The sequence below is a fragment of the Erpetoichthys calabaricus genome, chromosome 9, assembly GCF_900747795.2.
Source record: "Erpetoichthys calabaricus chromosome 9, fErpCal1.3, whole genome shotgun sequence".
Taxonomy (NCBI): domain Eukaryota; kingdom Metazoa; phylum Chordata; class Cladistia; order Polypteriformes; family Polypteridae; genus Erpetoichthys; species Erpetoichthys calabaricus.
Window position 1 is genome coordinate 106,184,994 of NC_041402.2, and position 13,687 is coordinate 106,198,680.

The window sequence follows — 13,687 nt, forward strand, 5'->3', positions numbered from 1 at the left end:
CCCATAGGTGACGACACAGACACACAAAAAATAGGATCCAGCCCCCCGCTCCAGAGTGAATCGTGAAAAAAGCAGATGAGATTATGAAAGCAGTGGAATTCCAAAGTCTCCAACAAACGATGGCGCGATACACATGCAGAGAAAGGTACAGAATATGAAAGCAGTAAAATCCAAAAGTATTGTAGCGTCCCAGCCAAGTTGAGGGCTGTTTGGTTTTAAGTGACTGTTAGATCCGATGGAGGGAGGGCGGAGTACAGCACGTGAAGACTGATAGCGGGGTATTGATTGATGCGGTAAGGGGTGGCGTTGGAAAGGGTGCTAGAAAGTTGTGTTTGGGGTTAGGAAGTCTGCGATTGTTCAAGTAAGACTTTTGTGACACTTTATCATGTCATTCGCTACAGTATCAAAGAAATGATAGAAAAGATCGCATTACTGCAAACAAAAGGTGATTAATCATCAGAGCCAGGTGTAATTGAAAAAACTAGCAGGACAAATCAGGGTCAGAAATAAAAGGCAAAGAGTATAACAACAAAGTCTTTTCACATTTGTATCATTCAATGCACAAAACGGCGATTTACACAATAATGGACCATACGCTATGAGAATCTGTGGTCCCGGAACAGTTAAAGCAACAACAAGTTAAATCTCAAAGAATACACAATTCGGTCAGGTGTATATTGATGATCACGGAGAAGCGATGCAAATTTTAACTGGCAAAAAAGAAAGGTTATGTATATATTCCGCAAATAACATTACACACCAGAGGAGATCGTGATATGCCATTCGTATTAAAATGTTTACAGTTTACCGTCAGAATAGCATTTGCTATGACAATCGATAAATGACTGAGACAAACATTACAAAAAGTCAGAGTATTTATTAGAGAAACAGAAACAGTATTCACTTACGGGCATTGTCAAAATGTGTCTCCAAACAAAATTGTTTTTAATGAAGCTTTAAAGTAAAAGTGCAAATAATGAAATTGAAACAATTCTAAAGAAAAAAAACATGTACATTGTATATCAGATTAACTAAACACGGGGGTTGGCGAGCGAAGCCCCCTAGTACAATCTAAATACAATTAGAAACTGGGGGGAAACTCTGTTAGGAAGAGATCTGGCACACCCAAAGGCAGAACCCAAACAGAAGACAAGTTCCAGGGGATCACCAGCTTGAGTGATAGGCACCTCACGGCACAACAGCCTCAAGCATAGGGTAACTGTGTTTGAAAAAAGCAAGCCTCAGTTTCTACTGTGAAGAGGAGACTGCTGCAGGCCAAGTGGCAGTAAAAAAGCCTTTCCTTAAAGTGCAAACTAGGACAGTGAGGCTTATAGGTCTGCAACTAAAAATTATTTTGATAATCGATTAATCTGGCAGTTATTTTGTTGATTTATTTAGGTTGTTAAAAGTATTTGAAATTAAATGCAAAGTGCATAATATGAAACTGCCCTGTAAATAAAGAGGTTTGTATAAAAGTTTCAGAAATGTATGCTTTAAAAAAATGAACTGCTTGTAGATACAGTGGAACATCGGTTCACAAACGTCTCGGTACACGTACAAATCGGTTTACGACCAAAAATTTCGCCAAACTTTTGCCTTGGTTCACGACCACACACTCGGTATACGAACAAGCCAGTTCCCTTTCGGTTTGTACATGATCAGTCTCTCCCTGTGCATTTTCTGTGCAGCGAGCGAGCGAGAGAGCACGACACACACACGCACACAGGCAGCGTGAGATAGAGCGAGCACACACACGGGGAGAGAGAGGGAGAGGGAGAGAGAGAGGGAGAGAGAGACGCACACTCACGGGCAGCGAGAGAGAGAGAGAGAGAGAGAGAGACGCACACTCACGGGCAGCGAGAGAGAGAGAGAGAGAGAGAGAGAGAGAGACGCACACTCACGGGCAGCGAGAGAGAGAGACGCACACTCACGGGCAGCGAGAGAGAGAGACGCACACTCACGGGCAGCGAGAGAGAGAGACGCACACTCACGGGCAGCGAGAGAGAGAGAGAGAGAGACGCACACTCACGGGCAGCGAGAGAGAGAGAGAGACGCACACTCACGGGCAGAGAGAGAGAGAGAGAGAGAGAGAGAGACGCACACACACGGGCAGCGAGAGAGAGAGAGAGAGACGCACACTCACGGGCAGCGAGAGAGAGAGAGAGACGCACACTCACGGGCAGCGAGAGAGAGAGACGCACACTCACGGGCAGCGAGAGAGAGAGAGAGACGCACACTCACGGGCAGCGAGAGAGAGAGAGAGACGCACACTCACGGGCAGAGAGAGAGAGAGAGAGACGCACACTCACGGGCAGCGAGAGAGAGAGAGAGAGAGACGCACACTCACGGGCAGCGAGAGAGAGAGAGACGCACACTCACGGGCAGCGAGAGAGAGAGAGAGACGCACACTCACGGGCAGCGAGAGAGAGAGAGAGACGCACACTCACGGGCAGCGAGAGAGAGAGAGAGACGCACACACACGGGCAGCGAGAGAGAGAGAGAGAGGCACACTCACGGGCAGCGAGAGAGAGAGAGAGACGCACACTCACGGGCAGCGAGAGAGAGAGAGAGACGCACACTCACGGGCAGCGAGAGAGAGAGACGCACACTCACGGGCAGCGAGAGAGAGAGACGCACACTCACGGGCAGCGAGAGAGAGAGAGGCACACTCACGGGCAGCGAGAGAGAGAGAGAGAGAGGCACACTCACGGGCAGCGAGAGAGAGAGAGGCACACTCACGGGCAGCGCGCGCGTGAGAGAGAGAGAGAGAGGCACACTCACGGGCAGCGCGCGCGTGAGAGAGAGAGAGAGAGGCACACTCACGGGCAGCGCGCGCGTGAGAGAGAGAGAGGCACACTCACGGGCAGCGCGCGCGTGAGAGAGAGAGAGAGGCACACTCACGGGCAGCGCGCGCGTGAGAGAGAGAGAGAGAGAGAGAGGCACACTCACGGGCAGCGCGCGTGAGAGAGAGAGAGAGAGAGAGAGAGAGAGAGAGAGAGAGACGCACACTCACGGGCAGCGCGAGAGAGAGAGACACGCACACTCACGGGCAGCGCGAGAGAGAGAGAGACGCAGACACACACACACACACACAGGCAGCGCGAGAGAGAGAGAGACAGACGCACACACACACACAGGCAGCGCGAGAGAGAGAGACAGGACGCATAAGGTAGGAAGGCAGTTAAAGAATGCACTGGGCTTGATTTTGTTTTCACTTATGTTTACAGCGATCGGTTCGTAGTGTGCATTGTTGCAATGTTACTTTTCTTGGTGGTTTATTAAATTACGGATTTTTTCAAATGTTCATTTTTTTCCCTGTTCTTAAAACTCATAAAAAAAAAAAAAAAAAAAAGTGTTTTTAGCCAGCGGTTGGTAGCGCTATAGTGCAAACTATTGCAGTGTTAGGGGAAATTGCTTCGGTTCACGACCAAATCGGATTACGACCAGAGTTTTGGAACGAATTATGGTTGTGAACCGAGGTTCCTCTGTATTTTTAACAAAATAGTTTTTATGCAATATACAATCATGGCCAATAGTTTTGAGAATGACAAATATTTTTACAAAGTTTGCTGCCTCAGTTTTTATGATGGCAATTTGCATATACTCCAGAATGTTATGAAGAGTGATCAGATGAATTGCAGTTAATTGCAATGTCCCTCTTTGCCATGTAAATGAACTTAATCCCCAAAAAACCTATTTCCACTGCTATTGTGAAGAAGGCTTCAGGGCACCCAAGAAAGTCCAGCAAACGCCAGGACTGTCTCGTAAAGTTGATTCATCTGTGGCATTGGGACACCACCAGTGCCAAGCTTGCTCAGGAATGGCAGCAGGCAGGTGAGAGTGCATCTGCATGCACAGCAAGGCGAAGAGTTTTGGAGGATGGCCTGGTGCCAAGAAAGGCAGCAGCGAAGGCACTTCTCTCCAAGAAAAACATCAGTGACAGACTGATATTCTGCAAAAGGTACAGGGATTGGACTGCTGAGGACTGGGGTAAAGGCATTTTCTCTGATTAATCCCCTTTTCGATTGTTTGGGGAATCCGGAAAAAAGATTGTCCATAGAAGAAAAAGTGAGCGCTACCATCAGTTCTGTCTCACGCCAACAATTTTGCCTAAGAACACAGCCATGAATTAAGAATGGTACCAAAACATCCTCAGAGAGTAACTTCTCCCAACCATTCAAGAACAGTTTGGTGACAAATTATGCCTTTTCCAGCATGGTGGAGCACTGTGACATAAGGCAAAAGTGATAACTAAGTGGCTCAGGGAACAAAATATTGAAATTTTGGCCCATAGTAGGTGGATAAACAAAACCCCACAAATTCTGACAAACTCCAAGCATTGATTATGCAAGAATAGGCTGCCATCAGTCAGGATTTGGCCCAGACATTGATTGACAGCATGCCAGGGTAAATTGCAGAGGTCTTGAAAAAGAAGGGCCAACACTGCAAATATTGACTCTTTGCATAAACTTAATGTAATTGTCAATAAAAGCCTTTGAAACTTATGAAATGCTTGTAATTATACTTCAGTATACCAGTGAAACCTCTGACAAAAAGATCTAAAAACACTGAAGCAGCAAACTTTGTGAAAACCAATATTTGTCATTCTCAAAACGTATGGCCACGACTGTATAATAAAACAAAAAATAAATAGTAATAAAGAGAAATAAAACACCTTCTCGGGTTGTGCGATGAATACACACACATACAGTTAGGTCCATAAATATTTGGACAGAGACAACTTTTTTCTAATTTTGGTTCTGTACATTACCACAATGAATTTTAAATGAAACAACTCAGATGAGGTTGAAGGGCAGACTTTCAGCTTTAATTCAGTGGGGTGAACAAAACGATTGCATAAAAATGTGAGGCAACTAAAGCATTTGTTTAACACACTCCCTTCATTTCAGGGGCTCAAAAGTAATTGGACAAATTAAATAACTGGAAATAAAATGTTCATTTCTAATACTTGGTTGAAAACCCTTCAGACAATGACAGCCTGAAGTCTTGAACTCATGGACATCACCAGATGCTGGGTTTCCTCCATTTTAATGCTCTGCCAGGTCTTTACTGCAGCGGCTTTCAGTTGCTGTTTGTTTGTGGGCCTTTCTGTCTGAAGTTTAGTCTTCAACAAGTGAAATGCATGCTCAATTGGGTTAAAATCAGGTGACTGACTTGACCATTCAAGAATTTTCCACTTCTTTGCTTCAGTAAACTCCTGGGTTGCTTTGGCTGTATGTTTTGGGTCATTGTCCATCTGTATCATGAAATGCCGCCCAATCAATTTGACTGCATTTAGCTGGATTTGAGCAGACAGTATGTCTCCGAACTCCTCAGAATTCATTCAGCTGCTTCTGTCCTGTGTCACATCATCAATAAACACTAGTGTCCCAGTGCCACTGGCAGCCATGCACACCCAAGCCATCACACTGTCTCCACCGTGTTTTACAGATGATGTGGTATGCTTTGGATAATGAGCTGTTCCACACCTTCTCCATACTTTTTTCTTGCCATCATTGTGGTAGAGGTTGATCTTGGTTTCATCTGTCCAAAGAATGTTTTTCCGGAATTGTGCTGGCTTTTTTAGATGTTCTTTAGCAAAGTCCAATCTAGCCTTTCTATTCTTGAGGCTTATGAGTGGCTTGCACCTTGCAGTACACCCTCTGTATTTACTTTGATGCAGTCTTCTCTTTATGGTAGACTTGGATATCGATACGCGTAGCCCCTGCAGAATGTTGTTCACTTGGTTTGCTGTTGTGAAGGGGTTTCTCTTCACCATGGAAATGATTCTGCAATCATCCACCACTGTTGTCTTCCGTGGACGTCCAGGTCTTTTTGCGTTGCTGAGTTCACCAGTGCTTGCATTCTTTCTCAGGATGTACCAAACTGTAGATTTTGCCACTCGTAATATTGTAGCAATTTCTCGGATGGAGTTTTTCTGTTTTCGCAGCTTAAAGATGGATTCTTTCACCTGCATGGAGAGCTGCTTTGACCGCATGTTGTCTGTTCACAGCAAAATCTTCCACATACAAGCACCACACCTCAAATCAATCTCCAGGCCTTTTATCTGCTTAATTGATAATGACATACAGTAATGACGGACTTGCCCACACCTGCCCATGAAATAGCCTTTGAGTCAATTGTCCAATTACTTTTGAGCTCTTGAAATGAAGGGATTGTGTTAAAAAAATGCTTTAGTTGCCTCACATTTTTATGCAATCGTTTTGTTCACCCCACTGAATTAAAGCTGAAAGTCTGCACTTCAACTGCATTGGAGTTGTTTCATTTAAAATTCATTGTGGTAATGTACAGAACCAAAATTAGAAAAAGTTGTCTCTGTCCAAATATTTATGGACCTAACTGTAGTTTCCTTAAAAACATAATAGTTTTCACGCAATATGGCTTATGTATTTAGAATCACACTAAATACACACTTAACAATTGAACTACCCCACTGAATTAAAGCTGAAAGTCTGCACTTCAACTGCATTCGTGTTGTTTCATTTAAAATTCATTGTGGTAATGTACAGAACCAAAATTAGAAAAAGTTGTCTCTGTCCAAATATTTATGGACCTAACTGTAGTTTCCTTAAAAACATAATAGTTTTCACGCAATATGGCTTATGTATTTAGAATCACACTAAATACACACTTAACAATTGAACATGAATTTTTTTTTTCTTTCAGTTTCTGTGAAAGAGATTACTGCCAGTGCATAATGTAAATATTTGGCCACCACAATATTGCACCATAATGAAGTATCTGTTGCAGCATAATGCTTTATTTATTGATTGATTGATTTACACATCAGATATCATTGTCAGTATGTTGGGGGAATGTCCAGACTATTTTCCTTTGTTAGCAAAACAAGTGGTTTCATTTGCGTGAAACTCTGTTCTCCCTTTGCTATGTTATACCGAGTTTATTTTAACTGAAAGTTTTTATATATGTTTACATTATCATTTGTCTTTTTTTTGTGTCTGGAACCCTTTTTACCACTGCATATTGTTTGGCACATTTGCTTGCAGCCAACACATTGTCGCAGACTGCTGTATGTCATTTGTTGTTGGGAGTGTTCTGTTAGATTTTCACTTTTGAAATTGTGCGATTCTGCCACAAAATCAGTTTTACCAACTAAAGTAGGTTTGGTGCAGGACTACTTGTATATTTTCGTGTCTTCCTCCATACATTATAAAAGCCAGTTGAAGTCTGATAGCTAAATACGATGGAACTTTTGCTTGTCCACCCCACTCTTATCTTTTCACTTGGAATTAGATATATACACCACTGCACTCTGAGTTTTTGATTTCCTTACGAGTCAAAAAAAGTTTTCTGGTCGGAAAGGGACTTTCATTTCTTTGCATCCATTTTTTGTAAGCACACACAATCCAACATTACACATGAATGGAAGCATGTAATGCAACACCATAATTTTAAAAAAAGATAAAGTTCCCAAATATGGCAAGTGAAAATCTGAATGTTTACTATTAGTGGCCAGTGACACTTTTTTTTTTTTTTTTTTTTTTTAGTCGCCCATCGAGAAATTCTGTTGCATATACTTTTGTTTGATTTGCATTGTAGAGGGCTGGACAATGACTTAAATTATTCTTCACTTCAAAAAGAAAGTCATGTCATTATGCCTAGCCCAGCAAACACTGTGTTATGTATATGTTTCTGAAGTAACGCAGAGCCTGGAATGGTATGTTTGTGCATCTCTGTTGTGCTCTTATGCCATAGGAGGTCAGACCTACACATTTGAAACTCACCACCTTTTTTTTTTCCCCTCTGTGTTCAGAATAAAGTGCTCCTAATCTCTGGAAGTCTTAGTTCACTGTCTTTTCTGGCACCTGCTTACCATCTACCTTTTTTTAAAATGTGTTCACAACTGAAAGTAGTAGTGATGCAATTGCGCAGCACATCATACTTTGCCTAATGATGTAATTAACTAATCAATTAAAATGATTGTTGCCTACATTTTTAATAATCAGTTATCAATGGTGACGATTAGTTGTTACAGCCTGGGAGGCTTGCCTGGGCCATGAAATACTGGCTGTGGACTACTGCCGACTGGAAAGAAGTTTTATAGACTGATGAATCAAAATTTGAAATCTTCAGTTCATTACACAGGGTGTTTATACACCGACGAGTTGGTGAAAGGATGGTTCCCTTAGTATGTGACACCAACTGTCAAACATGGAGGAGGAAGTGTGATGGTCTGGGTTACTTCTGCTGGAGGCAGAGTTGGAACCAAAAGGGTTACCACAGCATTTTACAGCACCACACAGTATGTTCTGGTGTATGTCTAGTAGGTCAGGGATTCATCCTAAAGTAAGACAATGACCCAAAACATACCTCCAGGCTATGTCAGAACTACATAGATAGAAAAGAACAAGAAGGTACACTTCAAAACATGGATTGGCCAGCACAGTCTCCAGACTTAATCCCCATTGAGTTAGTTTGGGATGAACTGGGCAGAACGGTGTAAGGAAAGCAACACCTTTGTGGGAAGTTCTGCAACAGTGTTGGGAAGATCTTTCTGACCAATATTTGATTTCCTTTATAGAAAGAACGCCACATGTATGTTTGGCTGTTATATCAACAAAATGTGGCCACTTTGATGAATCAAAAATGTGAATAAAATTTTTTATACTTATTGATTTTTTTGACTTAGTTTTTATTTGTCATTGTTTATTTGTTCTATGCCTTGATTTCATATACATTATGACATTAAACTGTGAGCATTTACATAAACCTTAAAAACCTGAGGTGTTCTATAACTTTTGGCCATTAATGTATCAGTGTACTTTAGTGGGTTTTACTCTGCATTAAATGTAATGTTTGTTCACATCCTTTAAAAATTTCATAAATGTCACCTGTTCTAAAACTTAGAATAATCACTACTACAGATTAAAACGATTAATCAATATAAAATACTTTGGTGAAAAAAATCTGACTCGATTGTTTACCTCTTTTGTAAGTCACTTTAGATAAAATCATCTGTTAAGTAATAAATGTAAATGTATTTAAAAACTTCTGTTAGATCAGGGTCAAAAATGACCTAGAAGGCACAACATTGAGTCAGCACTTGAAGACATTGTGAAAGTTAATCATCATTAAATGGTACTTCCTTTGTTATGATTTGCAGGCCTCACAAAGTGAACTAGTGGTCGTATTACTACTTGGAATAAAAAAAAACAAAAAAAGCTTGGTTAAAAACTAGTAAGCTTATTCAAGCATTGGGAGTGAATCTGACAAAGAAGCTGAACTTTAATTTCTTATGCATTACAACAATTGATTTTAAGAAATAATTTCAATAGAAAAGCTTATTTTAATATTGTATGATTTCTAAAAAGTGAGAAATTGACTTTTTTTTACTTTGCTTACTTCCAACAGATTAAAGAATGTGCTGAGGAAGAGAGGGGGAAAGGCTATTTAGTGTCCTGTTTAGTTGATCACCGTGGAAACATCACAGAGTACCAGTGTCATCAATACATTACCAAAATGACTGCAATAGTCTTTAGTGATTTCAGGCTCATCTGTGGCTTTATGGATAGCTGCAAAGAAGATATTAACATTCTGAAATGTGGCAGCATTATAACAGGGGAGAAGGTAAGTGATAGTCTTGCGGAAACTTATTGCATAGCAGGAGTCTAAAGATTTTGTGTAGGTACTTTTTCTGTACCATTAATAAAAGTAACGTCACACAAATGTAGTGTAGTTATTCAGTGTCTTTAAAAAGATTTTGCATTTTATTATATCATTGAATCACAGTGGATTTAATTTGGCTTTTTTGACACCGATCAAAAGGAAATATTTTTTACCTTATTAATATCTGCAAAATGGTCTAAATGAATTACAAATATAAAAGACAAAAATATTGATTGTAAGAGATCGGCAGTGACTACCGTATTTCAAAGCACACTTTTGTAATTCTTTATCAAGAAATGGTTTATACCTTTTTAAAACTGTTTTAACTTGAGCTGTCAAAAGCACGATAAACATTGAGTAAAATACAATGTTTGGTGTAAATTTAACTGTTCTGTGTCATTATTTACAGTATATTTATTCTAGACCATCAGACTGATGAACTGGATTTCGTTTTTTATGTTTTGAAAATGAGCAATAAAAGAGTTACTCTGTCGTCCTCAATTCTGTGATGCTCTATTCTGTGACTCTCTGACCAGATTCCAAAAAGCCACGTATATGCAAATGTATATTTTCAAACTGTTGCAAGTTATGTAAATCAAAAAAATAAAATGCACAATATACACGAACATGTATTACAATCTGTTTTGTAAGGTAATGAGATGAGAGGTTTGTCTTTATAGAAAATAGTCAAATAGAGAGAAATAGCAGTGTTTAATGATTGAGAAACACTGATGCTAGCAAGGTAGGCAAGGTTTTGAAAACAATAAATACAGTGGAAATTTAAAGAAGGCATGAAATAAGTGATTGGGGAAAAAAAACTTGCTGTTTTAAGAATTTTCTTTGAGGCACTGCTAGTGATGAAATTAATCACATTTTGGTGGGGGAGGGTGGGGTGGGTTTTTCCTTTGCTAATATTTCATATTGTTAATGTGAGAAAATATACCAAGCTTATGGTATATATGGTTCTGATCTTAAGTCTTTAATATTCAATATACCCTGATATGTTCTCAAAACACATTACAGTTTTGTTCAAATGAATCGCATTATCAATGTAAGTCCATAACCCCCAACCCAGCCCTATATAGAAGAAAGACATATTGGTATATAATTACAAGGATTAATTTAATCTCTCTTCTTCTAGATTGGATTAATATTTGCAATTTTCCAGTCATCTCTGAAGTGACTGCTCATATATACTTAATAAAGGTTCATAAATGATGTGTTTTATTTTCTTTCAATACAACTGGTAATATCCCGTTAAGTGTAGGCATTTAATTAGTCTTTAACTTATCGAGGGCTTGAAGTACATCTGGCTCTTTTAATTTAAAATATATGAACTCAGAAGATTGTTTTTACTTCTGCATGAGTAATGTTATCTATTTGTTCTTTTACAAATACAGTACTCCCTCGCTATATTGTGCTTTGACTTTCGCGGCTTCACTCTATCGCGGATTTTATATGTAAGCATATTTAAATATATATCGTGGATTTTTTGCTGGTTTGAGGATTTCTGCGGACAATGGGTCTTTTAATTTCTGGTACATGCTTCCTCAGTTGGTTTGCCCAGTTGATTTCATACAAGGGACGCTATTGGCAGATGGCTGAGAAGCTACCCAACCAGAGTGCGTATTACATATTAAATAAAACTCCTCAAATATATTGTGAGCATGGGGGCTGTTCGCACCCCTAGAGGATACGGCCGCTCCTCAAAAAACACTGAAAGATTACCTTCACATGCTGCCATCCTTGCTGGGCTTACATGTGGCTGCTTTGTCAAGCGATATCCTTCCTGCACGGTGCTTCGCATACTTAAAAGATCAAACGGCACGTATTGATTTTTGATTGTTTGCTTTTCTCTCTCTCTCTCTTGCTCTGATATTCTCTGCTCCTGACGGAGGGGGTGTGAGCAGGGGGGCTGTTCGCACCCCTAGAGGATACGTACGCTCGTATAAAAATGCTGAAAGATTACCTTCATGTTGCTCCCATCTGTGCAGCTGCTTTGTCAAGCGACATGCTTCCCGCACGGTGCTTCGCATACTTAAAAGCTCGAAGGGCACGTATTGATTTTTGATTGTTTGTTTTTCTCTGTCTCTCTCTCTCTGACATTCTCTGCTCCTGACGGAGGGGTTGTGAGCAGAGGGGCTGTTCGCACACTGGCCTAGAGGATACGGACGCTCCTCTAAAAAATGCTGAAAGACTACCTTTACATTGTACATCCTTGCAGATGCTTTGTTCGTCGGTGCTTCGCATACTTAAAAGCCAAACAGCCCTATTGATTTTTGATTGTTTGCTTTTTTCTCTCTCTCTCTGACATTCTCTGCTCCTGATGCGCACTCCTTTGAAGAGGAAGATATGTTTGCATTCTTTTAATTGTGAGACGGAACTGTCATCTCTGTCTTGTCATGGAGCACAGTTTAAACTTTTGAAAAAGAGACAAATGTTTGTTTGCAGTGTTTGAGTAACGTTCCTGTCTCTCTACAACCTCCTGTGTTTCTGTGACCCAAGCATGACAATATAAAAATAACCATATAAACATATGGTTTCTACTTCGCGGATTTTCACCTTTCGCGAGGGGTTCTGGAACACAACCCCCGTGATCGAGGAGGGATTATATTTATTTAGTTCATTTGCTATTTCCTTCTCATTTTCAGTGATTTCTCCTTGTGTATCTGAGGGTTCGTAAGGCCTTTTATATTCTATTTACAGAAGTTGTACTGTTGTAATTGCTTGCTATTGTTGCTGTACTAGCATTTTTTTGGTTTCTCTTTTGCCCCTTTGATCACTTTCTGTAGTGTTTGGTATTATTTATTTCTTCTTCTAAGTCTGAGTTATTGGCTGTTTTTTTAATTCTTTTGCAGTGATATTTTCAATTTTACATATTTAACGATGCCTTTCTTTAGCTAAATTGGGAATTTCATTAGTCTTTTTTTATTGGTTAATTTATCATTTATATCTTTTTTTGCAATAAATAGAAGTAAACATATATCAAAAGCACATTTTTAACATTACCAGACAGCATAAACCACTCAGATATGCAACTATTAACACAAGATCACAAAAGTAATCAAATCAGCAGCCATGATTTACATTTCTTCATAAAGAATAAAAGATCTTAATCTCTGCTTTCTCATTTTCTTCAGGGGTGTTGTTTCACACATATACATTTAAAAATGTAGTATGATTTGTTTGATTTTGGTGACAGTATTTGCTCAAATGGTTATTGTTAAAGCTACTGCCTATCTAGAAGCCCCTTTAACACAGTTTAACCATAAATCTCCATTTAAGTTATGCATTCAGGACAACTTGAATTTTGCGCTGGAAAAAATGTTAATGTGATGGATTTATAACTGATCTTCAAGGCTTCATGGCTTTATTTATATTTCTTAAGCAGTTACCCCCTCCCCCCCTTTTTCATTCAGCATATTGCACACAGCAAGAGAACATGTACAGGTTTCAATCAAGCCATAAACATAGCAATACATGACTGATATTCTTCTGTGTATCAGGTTATTGAAAACAAGGGGGCTCCGCCCCCTGCTTGCTTCGCTCGCCTACCCCCGGCGTTTTGAACCCATGCCCGCTGGGCAGCCGTAGTTTCAGACGCGCGTTGTAGGAGCTTGCGTTGTTTTGAACCCGTGCTTGCCCTGCTTCTGTGGTTTGAGACGCGCGTTGTAGGCATATGAACCCGTGCCTGCTTTGCCTCCGCAGTTTCAGACGGTGGATAGGAAGTAAAGAATGCATTGTATGGTAAATCACAAAGATTTATTGGAATATCTCTTTATATACAATATTTGTAGTAAAGATGGTTTGTTGTCCTTGAATGAGTTTTCCTTGGTATTGGAGTATTTATAACTTTAACTTTAATGTCAGATGAACGCCGAACTCATGAGAAGGCTACATAAATTTGTCCATGTCCAAATACGCGCTCAGAGAGGTATATGCCAACTTTGTCCATGGTCTGTGCTTGGGATTTGTTGATTGTCATGGCAAATGCAGGTTTACTGGGAAATTGGCGTCGCCCAAGTGTAAATGGCAATTC

The 13,687-nt window shown here is 40.1% G+C and overlaps 1 protein-coding gene across 1 annotated transcript in view; it reads left to right on the top strand.

Moving 5' to 3' along the window:
• Positions 1-13,687, top strand: part of glg1a (golgi glycoprotein 1a) — a 314,175-nt gene that overhangs the window by 86,457 nt on the left and 214,031 nt on the right. Inside the window, exon 4 of the mRNA XM_051931535.1 lies at positions 9,394-9,609. Coding sequence (XP_051787495.1) covers positions 9,394-9,609 — 216 coding nt within the window. The remainder of the gene's footprint in view (positions 1-9,393; positions 9,610-13,687) is intronic.